Source organism: Buteo buteo, chromosome 19 (assembly GCF_964188355.1).
Source record: "Buteo buteo chromosome 19, bButBut1.hap1.1, whole genome shotgun sequence".
In the NCBI taxonomy this organism is placed as follows: Eukaryota; Metazoa; Chordata; class Aves; order Accipitriformes; family Accipitridae; genus Buteo; species Buteo buteo.
Genome location: NC_134189.1, coordinates 25,563,572 through 25,581,746, shown reverse-complemented (window position 1 = coordinate 25,581,746; position 18,175 = coordinate 25,563,572). Strand labels below are relative to the sequence as shown.

General features: G+C 37.6%; 1 protein-coding gene across 1 annotated transcript in view; it reads right to left on the bottom strand.

Moving 5' to 3' along the window:
* Positions 1-18,175, bottom strand: part of LRP6 (LDL receptor related protein 6) — a 131,127-nt gene that overhangs the window by 98,737 nt on the left and 14,215 nt on the right. The window contains exon 2 of the mRNA XM_075051779.1: positions 16,130-16,523. Within this exon, the coding sequence (XP_074907880.1) occupies positions 16,130-16,523 (394 nt within the window). The remainder of the gene's footprint in view (positions 1-16,129; positions 16,524-18,175) is intronic.

Genomic DNA, 18,175 nt, shown 5'->3' with positions numbered 1-18,175 from the left:
GCCATTTCATGGCATAAAGAGTCCAACTAAATCTGTGCATAAACATTCCTTACCTGAAGAAGTAAGCTCTGCAAGCTCAGATGATGCAACCCAACCATACTGTTGTTATTTTCTACAGACTGACTTTACTTGTGTAAAGTATCTGTTGACATTTTAAGGAGAATGACCACACTGTCTGGTAGCCTGTTACTTTGTATCATGGCCTGATTTGCTTCTAAACACAGGAGTTAAACTCTGATTACACAAAGAGTTACACACAGAAACCTTCCCTTCCAGAGATGCCTATTTATCTATGCAAGTGGTTTGACAGCTTTTAACTTTAAATTAAATAGCATCTGACCCTCAATGAAAATATCCAGTTGCTAGGCTTCCTGACTCCATACCTACCACCATTCCCCAGGCTATGTTTAGACCTTTACTATACTGAAAGCTCACAGCTCATGCCCTTACAGATGACAAACCATCAATTAAACACTCCCCTAAGCAATTGCTTATTTTAGGCTTTGTGCGGCATTGTGATTTTTAAACTATCATCTATACACTTAAAGACAGAGGAGAAGTATTTCCCATATAAACAAAGCCACACATATTCCACAACAACCACCTTTATGTTCTACAACATCAATAGCCTTCTGCAGAGTACATACCTTCTCACCACACGTCTCTCACTATGGTCTAGTTCGGAAAACATCCACAGCCATATAGCACAGCCCAGCCATATGACGTGCAGCACTGCCACACCACCACAGACCCCATGCAACCTGCCACCGCTTGCTCAACTGAAGTGCCTGGGGAATTTTCTTAGCACTACAAGGTGACAAGCCCAAAACACCAGCCGCTCGGCTGCAATAGTTTTTGTCGTCTACAAGAATCAAAACACACAAGACCCAGATGAAAGGGGAGGAGACCCTTTGTGTTTTTTCATCTTCAAACTGCCCTGGCTTCAACCTGAGCCTGTGGACATCAGCATTTTGAACAGGCTCCCTACAGCCTACACAGACCAGATCTGGCCATCTCTTATGTGAAGCTGTTCAGTCAGTTCTACACAGCTAAAAAGAGTCAGCCAAGCACACTCATAACCTCTAATCACTGACTGACCAACCAAGTGCACAAGACAACAGACATCTCCAAATAGACTTTGCTTCCAACCTAGCAGCTACCATTTCCACGTGTTGGTGTACACATTATTCACACAATTATTTCACAAATCACACAGTATTCTACTTAAGTGTTTCTATGCAAAAAGAAGCCACTAATTAAAAAAAAAACAAAAAAAAAAAGGCAGCACCTACCTAAGTCTCTACCTATGAACACATATTTCAGTACAGTACATTTACCACACTCACAGTCACCTTGGAAATTGTCACAGACCGGGGAAGACAATGTTATAACTGAATACATACCGTGTTACCTTTAAAATGCCAATTCAATCGACAAGTTTGTCTGTGGGATCATTCAGCTTACTTCTGCTGACACATTTTGCCCACTCTTGTGCTTCTGAAGAGACACAAAGGCAAATAAAAAGAACTGCTTCTCTAAATAAATTCATCCAATGTGCTCTGAAACATGTCAAGAGTGACACAGACACAACACTACAATGCAGATTAAAGGCTGAAAAAGCATAGGAACTCTTAAAAAATGTGATTGGCAAAACAAAAAAAGTTTGCCTCCTTTTATGATATGCGAAACCAACTCTGCTTCTGATAAGAGGAATAGTAGTAAAACATTTTGGTTGCAAAGAAGTAGTAGAAAGGAGAAAAACAGAGCCTGGTGTTCACGTGTTTTTGTGGAAGACAATTCATCAAGCCACACTGTCCTCACTACCAGTCATTTTTATTTAAGTTAGAATCTCCTACCTTTCCACTCCACTTTCATACCTTCCCATTTCAATAGTTAGCATAGTGCTAGACACAAACTTAAGCAGTCATACCTGTGAAAAAGAGACCAAGACTAAAATAAAATTGAATTCTGAAAGGCCCCATAGAACTCTTCCACTACTAAACTGCAGTTACCCTTGCTGAAGGGCAACTCTATACCCCAAACCAGAATGCTCCCCATGCCTACTACTGTCTCTGAACTCCTTGGCTGCCACAGAGAATTTCAGGTTTTGAGAAGAACTTCAAGCACCTCGAATCCTAAAAAGGGTAACAAATCTATCCATGAAAAAAGGTCTTTGATAAATAAGACACTTAAGCTCTGAAATAAAAACTGGGCATGGCCATTTTTGTCAACAGTTCCTATTGCTGAAACACTGAATAAGGTGTTGTAATCACATTAACTATATAACAGGGCATGTGAATTGCATAACTCAGCCTACAAATGTCTAGGTGGGGATTGCACCAGGCCATAAATTACCACTTTATTAACTTACATGATTTCTTGTCATGCACAGAAACACAACTACCTTAAAACAGTGTTGTCTTCAGTTACGCAAAACAGGGTAATTCTAGGTGAAATAAAATGATTTAAGGTCAAAAGGTTTATTCTGTACATAGTTTGCCTACAACTTTTTTGTTGACTCCCTGGATACAGCAACTGTTCATATCATTTCATGATTTTGGAGCATTAATTTCTTTTTTTTTTTTAAAGACTGACAACTCTTACAGTTAGCCACGCAGAGAAAACACCAAACTGTCTCTGTGAAGATTAATACACAGCTCTTGACAGTCTTGAGAAAATAGATGCCAGAACTTAGCAACTCCATAATTCCAGAGGGACAGGCTGAAACAGAGAAACAAGTCATGTAACATCTTCAAAGTCAGTCATAAAAAGGCTAACTGTTCCCATAGATTTTTCTTATTGTTTCTAAAAAAAGGAGCCAGAACTTTTCCATCAGAAAAACACTAGTCAAGCACTCACTGAACATATGTTTGACAAGCTGTGTCTTACACTCACATGAACTTCTTGACCACGGTCACACCAAAGGGAACTTACCTATAAGCAACAGAGAACAATGGAAACAGCAAGTTTCATGGTTCACCAGAGCAATATATTTGCCGACGCATGTGCAAGAGAAAAAGGTAGCCATTCTTTTCACTAAAAATAACAAAAATTATCAAGCATAGAATTAACCTGATACTTGTTCTCACTACCTAGCTTGTGCATTTTTCAAATTCTCAGCAAAGCTCCATTTTATTAACCAGATTTGGCGTATACTTACATAGGGGAGAGCAGACATCCCTTACACTGTTTTAAACGTGATTTTGGCCTTTCCTTATTTAACAGAAAAAATACATAGATTAAGCTTACTCATATCCTTTACCATCTCAAGGGAAAAAATTTGAAGTTAATATTCAGCAGTTCCTGAAAAGAAGTTTTATATAGCAGCTAGGTCCTGCACTAAGAAAACAATCATTTAAGTCTGGACACTGGAATGCCACAAACTCTGTGCAAAACCACAGTTCTTTACCTAAGCAGCATACTCAACACTGCTATGGCAAAATAACTATTAATGCTGTGATTTTATCTGTCCAAGCTTCATGGTCTACCACAACAAGCCAGCCTGAAAAACCAGGCAGTTCACAAGACAGATTCTAAGAACCATCTTTAAGATACCTTGGAAAATACAACTTCAGAAAGAAAAACACTTAAAAGCCACAGCCCCGGAGGATATGCTTAATGTTTACATTATATACATTCCCTCAAGGAGTTGAATGTAAAGCATACTTTGAAAATTGGAAGTCAGAAAAGTGGATGGTGTATGTGGTGGGGCCAAATATGGGGGGGGGGGGGGGGGGGGCAAAGAAGAGGGCGAAGAGGGTCTCATCTTCCTCCACTTCAAAATGCAAATATTTGCTTCTAACTATCCTTTTTCATGCAGAAACTTCATTGAGTATAACTATTTTCAGAATACTACTGACTTTTCCATTAGTACAAAATGATTTTTTAAAAAAATATATTCACTTCATAAATTTACTTTATAGCTAACTGGCTCTGCAGATTCTTTCATTGGCACAAAAGAATTTTTTTCTTCTTACTTGAGCAGGCAATTGTGAATTCAGGAATGACAATCCCCAAACAAACTCAGTCTTGTAATTCAACAATAGAAGAGTCTTATGCCAAATCATTCATGAGCAGGAGCCTAAGACTAGACTTCTTCATCTGTAATATGACAGGCAGCACTCAAGTCAAGGTTTAAGTATCAACTACCTACCATAGATGACCTTCCACTTGATTTCAGGAATGTTCTCTTTAAGGCTATTTAATTTTTCAAGGTTGCTTTCTTTCTTTCCTCTACTTTTAAATATAGGACTTCTGCTAGCCTATAAAAGAGCTGTCAGGCAGCTTTTCCCAATATGACAAATGCTACTTCTCAATTTCATAGCTACTTTTAGAGTATCTTAAGAAGCTTCTCTCTCCACCATCTTTTCATCTTTCCAAAAATACTGATAGCTACTCCAGTCTCTTAGCTCCAGGACCACAAACTGCTAAGTATTCAGCCTGGGTCCTGCAAAATGTTCAAGTACATTTTTAATTTTGAATAAGCAATCCTGTCAGGATCAACAGAGCAGTCACAGGTAACATATGCTTATGAGGGTCACCACATGAAAGTCTGAAGACTTTAGCCTCTGAAAGACCTACACCCAAACCAAGTTTTTCTGTAACTCCATTCAGTTTTTAATGGGTTGATTTCTGTAACAGATTTCAGGCACTTATTTGTAAGAATGTTTAGTGTATGTACTGTTAATAGTAGTGAACTCTACAGATAAAATATGCATACACACACTCACATATGTCAACAGCCACGTGCATGCACATGTGGATGAACATAATGTAGTCCATCTTTACAAAGTCACATCTCTTTATTCAAAGTTTTGGCTGAGGTTATGTATTTCTAGGGTGCCACATGTCAAATTCTCTAGGGGAGCTTTTAGTATGACACTTATAAGGAGGATGAAGGGAAGGGGCGAGATGCTTTGGGAGGTTTTACAAACCATGCAGGTGGGTGGGGGGAAGAATCCCAAACTACACAAATCCATAGTCTGTCTCAAGTTGTGTGTTTTGGAGAATCACAGAAGACATCTAATAATTTCACAGCCACACATGAGAAATTCAGCTCGTAAGATTTCAACTTTAGATTACTAGCAGTTGTTTGCAGAGGACCAGGCTTCAAAAGGAGAATAGTGACAAAGAACTTAAATAGGAACCAGAGCTCAAAAAATCTTAATCTTCCCACCCTGTTGCACGGGTGGCCCTTTGGCGTCTGTAATCCTATTCTCACTGAAGAAAATGGGAAGACTTCTGTCTCTGTACAGCCCCCGGATGACCATAAAGCCTATCAAAACTCAAAAATCACTCAGCTTTTCTCCCAGTCATTGCTTGGCTCCATTTCAGGTATGTCCTGCTAGACATTTAAAAGCTGATGCATAGAAATCCTCTATATTCTGACCTGGATTTTCCTTTTTTAACCTTCATCAGCCAATTATCTGTGTGAGACCAGTTGATAGCATCATTTTATATGAAGGGGGCTACAGAGAAGACAGAACATGCAACAACAGGGCCATGGGCCAGTGTTTACAGGGAACCTGCCCCAGACAAGGGAACTTGGGACCGGGAGCAAAGAGCCTCTCTTTATGTGTCACAGTTATCAACAAGACTGCCCTTTGGCTACTTACTAAACAGTAGGCAAAATGCTCTGGTTACATAAGCTGATGAGATTTTATATTTATTTTAGCCTCATTAAAATTGTTGAAGAACTCTGTTTAGGAACTCTCAGTTTTCTGAGTCTCATTTCTGCCTTGAAATAGAAGAACATTTTTATTTGAAGAGACAATTCTTCTCTAGTTAAGTAACAAATTTCTGTCAAACCTCAAGAACACATTGTACTTTCATGCTTTCATAGTATCCATCTCTTTAAATCCATATTTGGTTTGTAGCTATAAAACGTTGATTAGGACTATATAATTTATTTAATGCTAAAGCTTTTAGTGGTTATGAGCAGTGATCAGACCTTTACTAAAACAAATCTCTGGTTTCACTATTGACTACTTGGCCAAGCCGTTCTGTGCCTGCCAGCTCAACAATGAGTGCTGGCTTGAACACTACATCCAGCAATCCTTCTTCTCAGTCAAGCGACTACTTTTATGCACATCTAGGGGCCAACAGAAATTCTCAGTCAGAACCTCCAGCCATCACTTCTGGCCACAATAAGCACATTATTAAATGCTGTTTAAAATAGCATGTCAGGCTATCGCAATAAAACAACAAGTTGTTTCATCAGGAAAGCACAGTAAAATTAACACACAACCCATACTTTATACAGTTAATATAACATTTGTGCAAGAGCTTATCATCAGGTAAAGCACCAGTTTACCAACATACACATGCACAATAAAACCAGACAACTCTGGATTGTTACCAACTGCTCAAGCCCCATCATATTTCAAGTGTTTACAGTATGAAATTGGCAAGTTTTGTTTTACACATCTGAAAGCATTCATTCAGGATCTTCTTACAGTTTGAGACCTACCAGAGCCTACTACTTTATAAATCACGTGTACCTCTTGAGCAATTTCCGCCCCCTTAATTTTTACCTCAGACTAACTATGCTTATATCTAGACCTAAATATGTACTTCACAGAAAGATTTTTTTAAATGTACACAAGAAAAATGCATGCTGAAAATAAAAAAGATATATTAAAATAGCATTTTTTTAATTTCAGCTTACTCAGAAGTTTGCCAGAGTTCAACCTAGAAGTTAGACGATGATATAAGATACAGTTTTATTCTACAACAAAGAAATGTATTTTTAGGAAAAGAACCTTCTACTTGAGAATTGAAGATATTTCTATGCATCACTACAATACACAGCAAATGAATCACGCAAGCTTAATTTGCAAGACAGCTTTCTTTAATTTTAGGATAATTTTTAACAACCTGCTACAGTAGAGATAATACTTATCCTTTAAATAAGAAAAATAAATTTCACACTTGCATAGATTTATTTAGAAAAAAAAGCTCTCCGACTTAACAGTGCTCTTAGTTGCATAATCTCCTATCTATACCACTTCTTGCTTGAAGTGACAGAGAAAACTTAATACAAGTAATACTTTATGCTGAACATGGAATTAAGATGTAAAAGTGAGAAATGACAAGGTTCCCATGAGAAATGAAAATGTAAAGTATGTGTTAAACAACCCTGGGGAAAGAAATGAGGCGGGGGGGGGGGGGGGGGGGGGGGGGGGGGGAAGAGACCCAGAATGGATGCTGATTTTTTTCTTTTTTTTAAGCAAGCAGTGTCAGAAGGATTCTAATTAAAGCATTAAGGTCCAGAAAATGCGTTACTCTTCTTTATATTTCTACTCAGCAGACCAAGTAAAAAAGGTTACCACATTTATGGGGGTTTGGGTTGGTTTGGGGTTTTTTTGGGGGGAGGAGGGTATTTTGGGGATTGTTTGGTTTGTTTTTTAGGTTTTAAGGTACAACATGATTAGCATGTTTCTAGTATAAGATGCAACTAACTAGACACAGACACCACAAATACATATTATATATACATTCTCACCCACACATGCATTTAAATCACACAATTTAAAATCTAGAGTATTACTGTGAAACAGCATCACTGGCCCATCTGAAGTGACTTTGCTCCCACAGATAAGGCTCAGGTTTTTCTATTAATTTCTTTTATTATGAAACACCCACAACTGGACTAGATGTTTTAAAAAAGCCTGGAAGGGGGCATCCCATACCAGAAACTCGACAGAGAGGCTACAGTAATACAACAAAGAGTAAAATGGAGTAATTCTCCAAGCATTAAGCAAAAATTCAGAGCGCTAACTTCTGCTTTGCTCAGCTCATTTTCAGGTCTTTTATACACAGATCCTGAAACCATAGAATTGTACAGCTTCAGATGCAGGCCCAACTAACAACCCTGGCACACTGACTGTAACATGAACCATCTTCTCCTGTCCTGGGGTCACTGCACAAGTTCTAGAAACACTTATTTAGGTATTTTATTAGGTCACCTCACAATTTATGTCTCTGGTATGTCCTCCTTTCTTACTAGCTGCACTGTAAAAGCTGCATTTGCTTGACGTCCTCTGTACCATGTATTATCCCGTGACATTTTATCTGACCACTCTACAGAGAAGACAGTACCGAAATACACTCATTCTCCACAGGCATAGTCTTATTTTTTCCAGGAACGCAGCCAAATAAAGATGGTTCTTCTATAGACTTTTTTCTTTGTTAATCATGCTGAACTTTCATGCAGCTGAGTGCTGTGATTTGCATTTTTTAAACAAACTTAATCCATAGTTTATTTAAAGAATATTATCGGTCTGTTTCAAATCATGCTAGCAAGTGGACTTATCAGCTTTCTTCAAAAAATGAGTCATAAATCAATCTTTTTTGTCAACAACATAAATCCAATGATCAACTTCCTCCAGAGGAACAAAGGTGACTTTCTGCTCCATTTTCTACAACACAGATCAAAACCTTTGGTCAAAAGTTTGGACCAAATTTTAAACTCTAAAATGGACACATTTCAGTCACTCCGCAAAACACTGGGGGGGGTGGGGGTGAGCGTGGGGTGGACACGAGGACGGGGGATGACCCAACCCACAACCAACCAACCCTATCTAGATTTTAAATGAAGAAAATGTAAGATTTTTCCCTCCAGCATTTCTCCTTCCATCTGCACACTCCACAAGCCCACAAACAAGCAGACTCATAATGATAAGGCCAGACACTACCACACTCCTCTTATCCACATTACACATTTCTGCTGCAAATGCACTGTGGGGTGTACAATGTGTTGGCCAACACATCGCAGCAAGAATGAGTATAATCTCAGCTTATGGCAGAAAGTGCATTTTTGACAGGGAAGCTTATTTAGAATGGGAAGATGATGCTCACAGGACAAACAAAGGAAGTTTAAACTATACTGCAATGAGCTGTATTCACTAAAGGCAAATTTTGCCAATAAATTTCTTCTGGTGCAGATCTGCTTTAACACACATTGTCTGTAAGGCTCATCATCATTTCCAAAAAAAATCCCTCTAAAATATTCTGCCTTGAAATAGTAAAGAGATTACAAACAAAACTTTTCCCTAATACAAAAATAATTTCTTGCAGAAACTTGCAATTATTAAGCTGAGTCAGCTGCAATGGCGTTAGTGAGCATTCGAAAGCTCTCTCCTACAAGTCTTATTAGATGTCGTGGATTCTGAAGTAATGATTTCCTGACAAACACCCCTAAGCTACATAAATTATATCTGGGGGGAAGAGAAGGATTATTTGTTTGGGTTTTTTTCACTCTGACCCCCTCCCCAGAAATAGCACAGATGTTCCTTTAAGGCCACTCTGCTTCCTTAACAGCAATGCTACTTTGAACTTCTCAAGAAAGAATACAGAACTAACAATGTATCAGATTGTAACTCTCTGCTGTAAATTAATATGGCCCCTTTAAGTTCACCTTAATACTTATTAAAAGATGTGTTAGTATTATTTTAATTTTTAGAAGTGTGTGAACAAACATTTTTTAATTAACATCTAGCTAATAATGCTTACCAGAGGTCTAAAATAATGATTTTAAAAATAATTTTCCTTGTGTTCACTCAGCATAAAACTTCATTCAAAATGTTGTTATTGAAAACTTGTTTGTTTACAATTTATTTTTTTAAATACAACAGGTCTTCATAGTCTAGACTTAGATGCTAAGTTATAATTGCAGGGACTGAAAATGCAGATGAACAGAAGCATGCCCAAAGACTCATCACCAGAGGTTATTCGCGCAGACCGGAAATTACTACCTCAGTTTAAATACTTAGTTCTAACTTATTAAACAAACACTGCATGCATATAACCGAAGTATACATTGATATTTTACAGCAAGTTACATAAAGTTTACTAATTCTTATTACCCTTATCACTGCAGCACTGAGGTACACGTTAAAGGACAGGCCAAATCGTCCTCTTCACCTTAAACTGTCAACAGGCTATCAACCATACCATATTCGCATGCTTTACCAGAACAAGTCCAAAACTGAAAACACAAAGTGAAAAAAAACCAAACAATGAACTTAGTGTTTTAACAAACTCTACAGTGTTTCAAGATGCTACTAGCTTATTCACAGGAAAGTTGCAGAAAGGAAAGCACAGCCCTCAACTAACTGATCCAGTCCACGGTCTTGTTTTCTTGCCCAAGTGCTGAATGAAGTAGGTAGGGATGAAAGGCTATTTTCAAACTTGCCTACAGATAAAAGCATCTACAACTTTAAGATACCTGAGCCTGTAAGCAAAATGTTTGTCCTGCACAAATAAATTCTGTGCAGTCTAGTTTGATTTCTAACAAGCCAAATCTCTCCCACCTCCTTCCACAAAAGGGAAAACTAGGTAAAAAGCCTGAAAATTAAAGAAAACATATTAGCAAATACGTTCTTCTGAGTTCCTGGCCACCTCTGGCAGTAGGGTGAGGATAGGCAGTCAACGGCAGTAACATCTAAACCAGCACAGCAAGATTTACAAGAGAGGTCACCTCTCTAAGCCTTCACTCTGTTTTAAGTATGTGGGTTTCTGGTTACTTTCTGCTTACTTTCCTTCACCTCCTCCTTCAGATGAGGCAAAAGGAGAGGAGAAGAATGAAATTAACGTTTTGAACTGTGCAATAAAATGACACCTTTACAGTTTTAGCCACATGGAAATATCCTAGCATTGGACTGGAAACCAGCATCACATGAACCATACATGACAAATCTCAAACAAACCATGCAAAGTTTTGTGAAAGAACCTTTCAAAATGAACAGACTGTTAATGAGATTAAAACAAAACAAAAAAACCCAAAACCTAGACTTAATATTCAATGTTATTACAGTAAGTGAATAGTGTCTGATCTTGTTCCCAGAAGCCACAAAGATCTTCATAGGACCAAGAGCCAAACCCCAAACATCTTATACTTGAGAAGCAAAGGGAGTTATAGTAGTTCTGGGGCAGAAGATAGCAAGGACATTTCAGATTCCATGCCAGCCTCTTGCAGGATGAAGCGCTGCTTTGCACGCTGTTGGGTTTTGAATCATGCAGTATAATCCTGGCCTAGGCAATCTTCTCTGATTTGTAGTCTCCCATGCCTAGAGATTTAGGTCACCCAACAGTCCCTGTCCTGGGATCATCCAGCTACTAGCAACGCTGGTGATGCATTCTAGATCTTCCAAGAGTTACATGCAGCTCAAGAGCCACAGCAGGCCACTCCTGATGCAGTGTCATCAGGACAGCCTGTGCAATACTACTGCCATCTTTTGTGTTAGCTTCGTTATCTTTAAGTCACCAAAAAATACCTTTCGGCTTGTTTAATATCCTAGCTCTTACCAGAATTCAGTGATGTATTTGCAACCAACAACATCTTCTGATCAACAGAGCCTCCTTAGGTGAAGAAAGATTAAATACACCTTATAAATCTATGTGCCAACACCACAGCAGTCTGCAGATTTCATATCAGCTTAACACTTGCATAGAAGATGCCTATAAAACCTCAAAATTAACTCCTTAATGCACAGGCCAGCCTATGCAGCAAATGATTAGCTGAGTGCACTAATCTGCTGCCTGTGAAACATGTTAGTGTCAGCAAAGGAGCAGTAGAAGGATTTTCAGCCAGAAGCAATCTGCTCAAGGGAGAGGTGGCATCAAGCAAGAAAAGCTATGAAACAAAGCCTTCAGTTATTTGCATTATTTGGGGAAATTTATATCTAAGGTGCCATTTTATGTAATACTGACTTGCATGCAAACAAAAAACTTCACTGAATAGGTGAATTTACAAAGAAATTCTGATTTTTTTTTCATTTTTAAAATGTTTTTTCCCCAAATCAAAGATACTGTAACTTATTAGAACTGTCCATTTTTCTTTCCTTACATTGCTGTATAACATCTACCACTCAGCAACAAATACTACCAGTTCCCATGAATCTTTTTTTATGATGTGCAGATGTAAAGCCTGTACTACAATTGCTTTTGTGCTTGACACACTCAGATACAAGTTTCCAACTTTGAAAGAAACAAAAGAAGTAGGTCCATAAAGAAAGAAAGTGTATGTATTCCCTGCAAATGTTTTGCACAAAAAAAAAAAAAAAGAAAAAAAAAAAGAGAAGCCTGCTGGGGGAGGGGTACATGTTAAATCTGAAGATTTTCCCCAACATGCAAAGTACTTCATCCAGAAATCAACTTCAGCTGTCATAAAAAGTGTTGTAGCTCTTTGTACTCTAATTCCATTCATTAACTGAAAACCTTTACAACCCGAAAGCTTTACAAGAGTTTAACAATTAAGGTAACTCTATAGAGTCACTTGATTTAACACATGTCCTGAAAAGTAAGCAATTAGTCAGCACTTCTAGGAGGCACTTAAAATTCTCTTTGTGGTGAACAACAGATCTAGAAGTGAGAAAAGCCAGTTCATTTTGATAGTGCTTCTTAGGAAGCCGATCAAGTTGTCTAAAGGGTAATTTTGGGGGAACTGTAACAATGATAATGAAGCCTTTTCCCCGAGGACAAAAGGGCTGTACAAATTAAAAATATAACAAGAAAACAGCAGTACAAATATACAATACTGCATTTTCAAGCAGCACTTGCTCAGGAATCTGTATAAATATGCCTGCCTTCCCCCCCCCCCCCCCCCCCCCCCCCATCTTGAGTGCTGAAGCAGAAAAACCTCTTTTCCACTTGCTCAACTTTCATGTGAGCAGTTCCTAAATCTGGTGCTCTCCTGCACTTGGTGGTCTAACACCTGGTCTTCCCCTGGCAAAAAGTCAACATTGAAGTGTCACAGTATGTATTATACCCAGCTGCTGATCTTATTAAGAGGGTCACATGTTTAACACAGGTCAGGAATAAACAGTTTCAGAAAGGATGACTAAGAATGAGAAGTCTTTCTGAAACTGCCCTGAAACCCCCTGGCTCACTTCAAAAGAATGCTGCACAAGCAGCCCATTCCCTTCCTCTTCATCTGAGGTCCCTTCTCCTCTCTCCTGGTACACTCACAATATTTTATTGAGTATCAAGACAACTAAAATAGAAAAAAAGTAAAGTAAGTTGTAGCGTATGAACGTGAGAAATGAGAAGCTCAAACCTCAAAATGTACATAGGACATGACCAATAAGAGGAGTCTAGACTTTTAGATTCTGATGGCTTCCTAGACAAAAATACCGGAGTAAAAATTAGACTTTGCTGCTGTGTCTCAGTTACCAACTGAGAAATATTTTCCATTAGTAAGTGTATTGCATTTCTCATTATCGATAACGGACACAGGAACCAAGTCTAACTTCTACTCCAGTATTTCATTTACACCTATAACCTCACACACAATTAACAGATGGTTTTGGCAGCAGTAGCAAAGGCTACCCAAACCAGTTACTCTTTAATCGCCTCTACTGTTGCTGTAACATGCTCTGAAAGAGTCCAATCATATTCCTCTGAACTATCACAACAGCACTGGCTAGTGACCTTCAGAGAACAACGACTGAGTATCCTACAGCAGATAGGTTGCTAAAAAGACCAGAGTGTTGGTGAAACATTTAATTTTTTCTACATGGGACACTGCCAAGAAAATGCATTATTCATGACTACATATTTGTGCGAGCTTATACTGTTCTTAACATTTCATTTCAAAGTAGGCATTCTCATACTTTCAGTAAGATAGATACATATAATAAATATACGTGTACACACAAGCACAGAACAGATGAGTAGTTTGGTACTTAAATCAACTTGATCGTGAAATACTTGATGTACGCTACTTTAAATCAACCACATTTGACAAACATACTTTAATGAAAATTTGAACTTGTGGGTAATGATGATCTTAGTGTAAATTTTGCTGCTAAATCATTTCTTTACATGAATTACAAGAGTTTATAAAACTGTATCTGGAATAACAATCAACTGAGCATAACAGGAGATAGATTAGACTGCAGGAAAATGAGAGGGGGTTTTGCTATTCCAAGTCTCAGATTTTATTAACAGTTCTTAGATCATTTTATGGCTTATCCTTACCACTGTCTGCCAGGCAACAGTGTGAAACCAAAAGACATTTACAGGGCTAAAAAACCGTAAATATTAGTGAAAGAAGCATGCATACAAGAACAGTCTGGGGATTTTTTTATTTTATTTTATTTTTATTTATATCCCTGTGCTGATGCCACCCTTCCACCTATGTTTCAAGCTTTGGAGGCCATTCTGAAATGTAACAAGATTTATTGAAAGCTGAGAGGTTTTCTGTCATAAAACTGCATATGAGAATTGCAATTTTTGCAACTGCAATATGGTAAGACAGAAAGTGGATATATTACTGTATTACCTTCCTAAAACATACCTTTCATAGAACAACTTACAAAGTGACCTCCACAAAGATTTAGAAAAAAAAAAAATATTTTGTCCTTCAATTACTGCTGTTGGAAGGGTTTTTTGTTTTGGTTGGGATTTTTTTGTTTGTTTTGGGGAAAGGGGGTGGTGGTGTTTGGGTTTTTGTTTGAGTTGTTTTGTTTTAAATCTAGGCATATTGAAGTGTTTACTCCCACTGCTTCAACAGATCATCAATATGGAAAAAGTTATGAGTTCACTTTACCTTTGATCTATTTCATTTTTCTTCTTGCAGTTTCCTCTTCATGTAAAGTATTATGAAAGAGTGCAAGAATATGCAATCATCTAGTTTTGATCACTGAACATATTACTGTATGTATTCAGAAAATACAAATACTCTTCTTAAAAAGAACCAACTGGCTTGACAACAGCACATTATTCCTAACTAACAAGAATCTCGGTCTCTCTGGTTACAAGCCAAATCAAAAAACCACTTTGTGTTTTTCCTCTCCTTTCTCTCTCAGTTTTGGCATGGTGGGTGGAAGAGGCCATGAGCATTACCTCTTTTCTTGCATTCTTAAATGTTTTTAGAATCTGATAAAATAAAACTAATGCTATCATTGGCTCCAATTTATAAGTTGTAAAGAGATAGGAAAAGCATAAATCCATCCTTTTGTTATTTCCAAAGCTAGAAATACAAGTAATGCAAAAGAAACATCTTTCCTCTTTATATATTGTCAAAGGCCTATTGAAACTGTGGAAGAAAATATTCAAGATATGGTATTTCTATGAAGTTCAGGAAAGAAGCCGTTTTACAAAGAGACTTTCTTCTTCTTTTGGAGGAAAAGACCTAAACATACAAGTTCAACAAATTACAACGTAATGAAGCTGCAAGCAGCTAAAACAGCCCTCATCTTTCCAAAGAAACAATGCATTGATTTCTCCCCTCAAAAAAGTTGACTGAAAAAATATGGGAAATGGCAGTACAATAGATTAATTTTCTTGCTAGTTCAGGAAAAAAAGATAGTATAAATAAGATCTATACTACAGATTAAAAAAAGTCAAAAGATTACACAACATCAAGGATATTCCATTAGTCTTTCACTTCAGGAGAGCCAGTCACTTTATCACAGATGACTACCTACGGGGTAACCTCAAGCCAGCCATTTATGCAACATCACCAAAACCACCATTGAATTTAGCGTTTCTGTCAACCACAGCTTTGTCCCAAGAACAAAACAAAAAGATTATACTGTAAGTCACATCCAGGGACTGAAATGAGAGCTGAGACGATTTAGACCTATTCTAGAATGGGCTGAGCCAAAACACAGGACTTTTTAAAACAAAAGTTCCCTCGAGAGCAGGGAGAGAAACCCTTCTGTAAATTTTCCGGTAAAGTGCTAAAACATGTCTCAAATTGTTATTAATACAGTGTATTGATATCTCTCATTTCTTTGGCTGTTTCAATAAAGCATGAATATCAACAATGAACAAAGCTCAAAAAAATTCTGTTATTTGACAGTGCAGAGAGGCACAAGCCTGTCCACAGGCAGCTGATGGCCCTTCAAGCAGACTAAATCAAGTTTTACATTAGAACTTATCCATTTCTGTTCATCTTCTAGTACTTTTTTAAAAATCTGATGATTCCTAGTTCACAAACCAATATGAATGCAGTTTCAGAAGTGCAAATTGTTTTTAAATCACACTAATAGGATTAGAAGCAAATAATACAAAATGGCTTACGATAACTTCGATAACAGTACCATCACTTATTTAAAATCGTTCAATAAGAAGTAACAGAAATTTTAATATTTGTAAATATTTTGTTTTAAGAAAGACTTACCCTCTTGCAGGATCTAAGGCAATCGCTCTGGGTTGATCCAATTCTTGCCAAAACAAAACTTTTCTCAGTGATCCGTCTAAATTAGAAACTTCAATCCGATTTGTTTCAGAATCTGTCCAGTATAATTTCTCTCCCAGCCAGTCACATGCCAGCCCATCAGGTGACAGAAGTCCAGAAATGACCACATTTTGTACACTCCCAGATTTATTGAATTCTGTTCGTTTAATGGCTTCTTCACTTACATCACTCCAGTATATCAACCCCTTTACAAACACGAAGTCCACTGCTGCAGCGTCCTCCAAGCCACCCACAATCACCGTGGCATTCTCCTTCCCATTTGCAGCATCCACCAGTCGCAGATCACGTCGGTTCGCATACAGCAACAGTGGGGCAGCTTTAAATGGGAGAAATAAGGGGTGGGGGGACAGACAGATGCATTAACACCACTCATATTAAGTGTCACTTGCACTATGATGGTGCATCAGGCCACAACTACTGATGTAAGAAATTTTTAAAAAATAAAAAAAAAGTCTGGGGACATTTTGAAGTTTGACTGAAAAGTACCAACTCGAAGCCTTTTAACAGTGCTACAACTCAGGATGGTAACTTTGTAATGGGCAGCTCATTATTCTGGGTTGTGCATTATTAAAGTAAGATTAAAGAAGGGAGAGAAGAAAGAAAATGGAGGTTTGAAGTGCCCAAATGACACTGTTCTGTAGAGAAGGATGCTTAAATAAGAATCTGAAAAGACAAGGATAAAAAGCAGTTTTCTAAGCACTCAGTGCTGGCTCACCTGAGCAAAGTTGGGGGTTTTTTTGCTAGAATTTAGTACTATACACCCCACTTCTATAAAAGTATAATTCATGTCAAGCTATGAAAGTCACCTGTGTGTTGATACACTCCAAAATTATATATCTTGGACATTTTACATATAATACATACAAATACAAAATTCATTGCACAGCATGAGATTAATGTTGTTTTAGAGTGTTGATGTTGGTATGAAGAGATAGGGAGAAAAATAAATCTACAGGAATGGGCAACACAAAGTTCTTTCAAACTCAGCTATATCACTCCTGTTTAGTTTTCTAACACAAAGCCTTTATTTTATATGCTTTATTTGCTTACTCTGTCAGTTTGCACAGTCTGTGTATTTTTCACACACAACACCCAAGATGACCAACAAAAAGTAGTAACCATGAAAACATATAGTTTCTTAACTGTAATATGGCGGTTTAATTGTCCTTAACCACAAGCTATATATAACATTATGAAAATCCCAGCCTCATTCCTACTTGAACAAAAGGTTAAGAAAAATACTACAATTGTATAAAGCAGACAATCACATCCTTTTAAACCCACTATGAGAAAACATTTCCACCTTTCCCTGTGTTTACTCAGGGACTGTAGCAACAGAACTGTACAGCATCATTCAGATACATACCATGATTGGCATACTAAATGCTCCTCTACCCATCACCACACAAATTTAACAGAAATCTTGCAGATTTGTTCATCAGCATAGGTGGGCACTTTAAACTTCTAGCAGGGTATATGTCCTCATGAAAAGGCTTACATTTATAGAACCAAAAGATGTGCATGGTTGAATAATGTCAAGGGCTACGCTACCAGAAAAGATACAGTTCCTTGTATGAGAAACTCACACTGAAATTAGAAATACAAACACACACTTCAGAAAATTCAAAAAGCTAGTTTTCAAGATCAGACTACTCCCCTTGTTACCATAAAACTGTTTGTCAAAGACACTGCCACATGAGTATTGGGAGAAGCTGAAGGGAGTAAGAAGTTCCTTAATCTACCTACAGATAAGTTCTGCTAGATATGTTTGGAAGCTTTTTACTTTCTTTCCTCCTTTAAAAACAAACAAACAAAAAACAACGAACAAATTGTTTAGGCCTCTATCCTAATTTTAGAAACACTGAATATAAACTGATTTATGACAATCTTTAGATAGAAAGTTATGGAAACGTGGGGGAGGAGGGAAGCTTTCTTGTTTTTAATAAGACTAAATTTGTATTCCCCCCT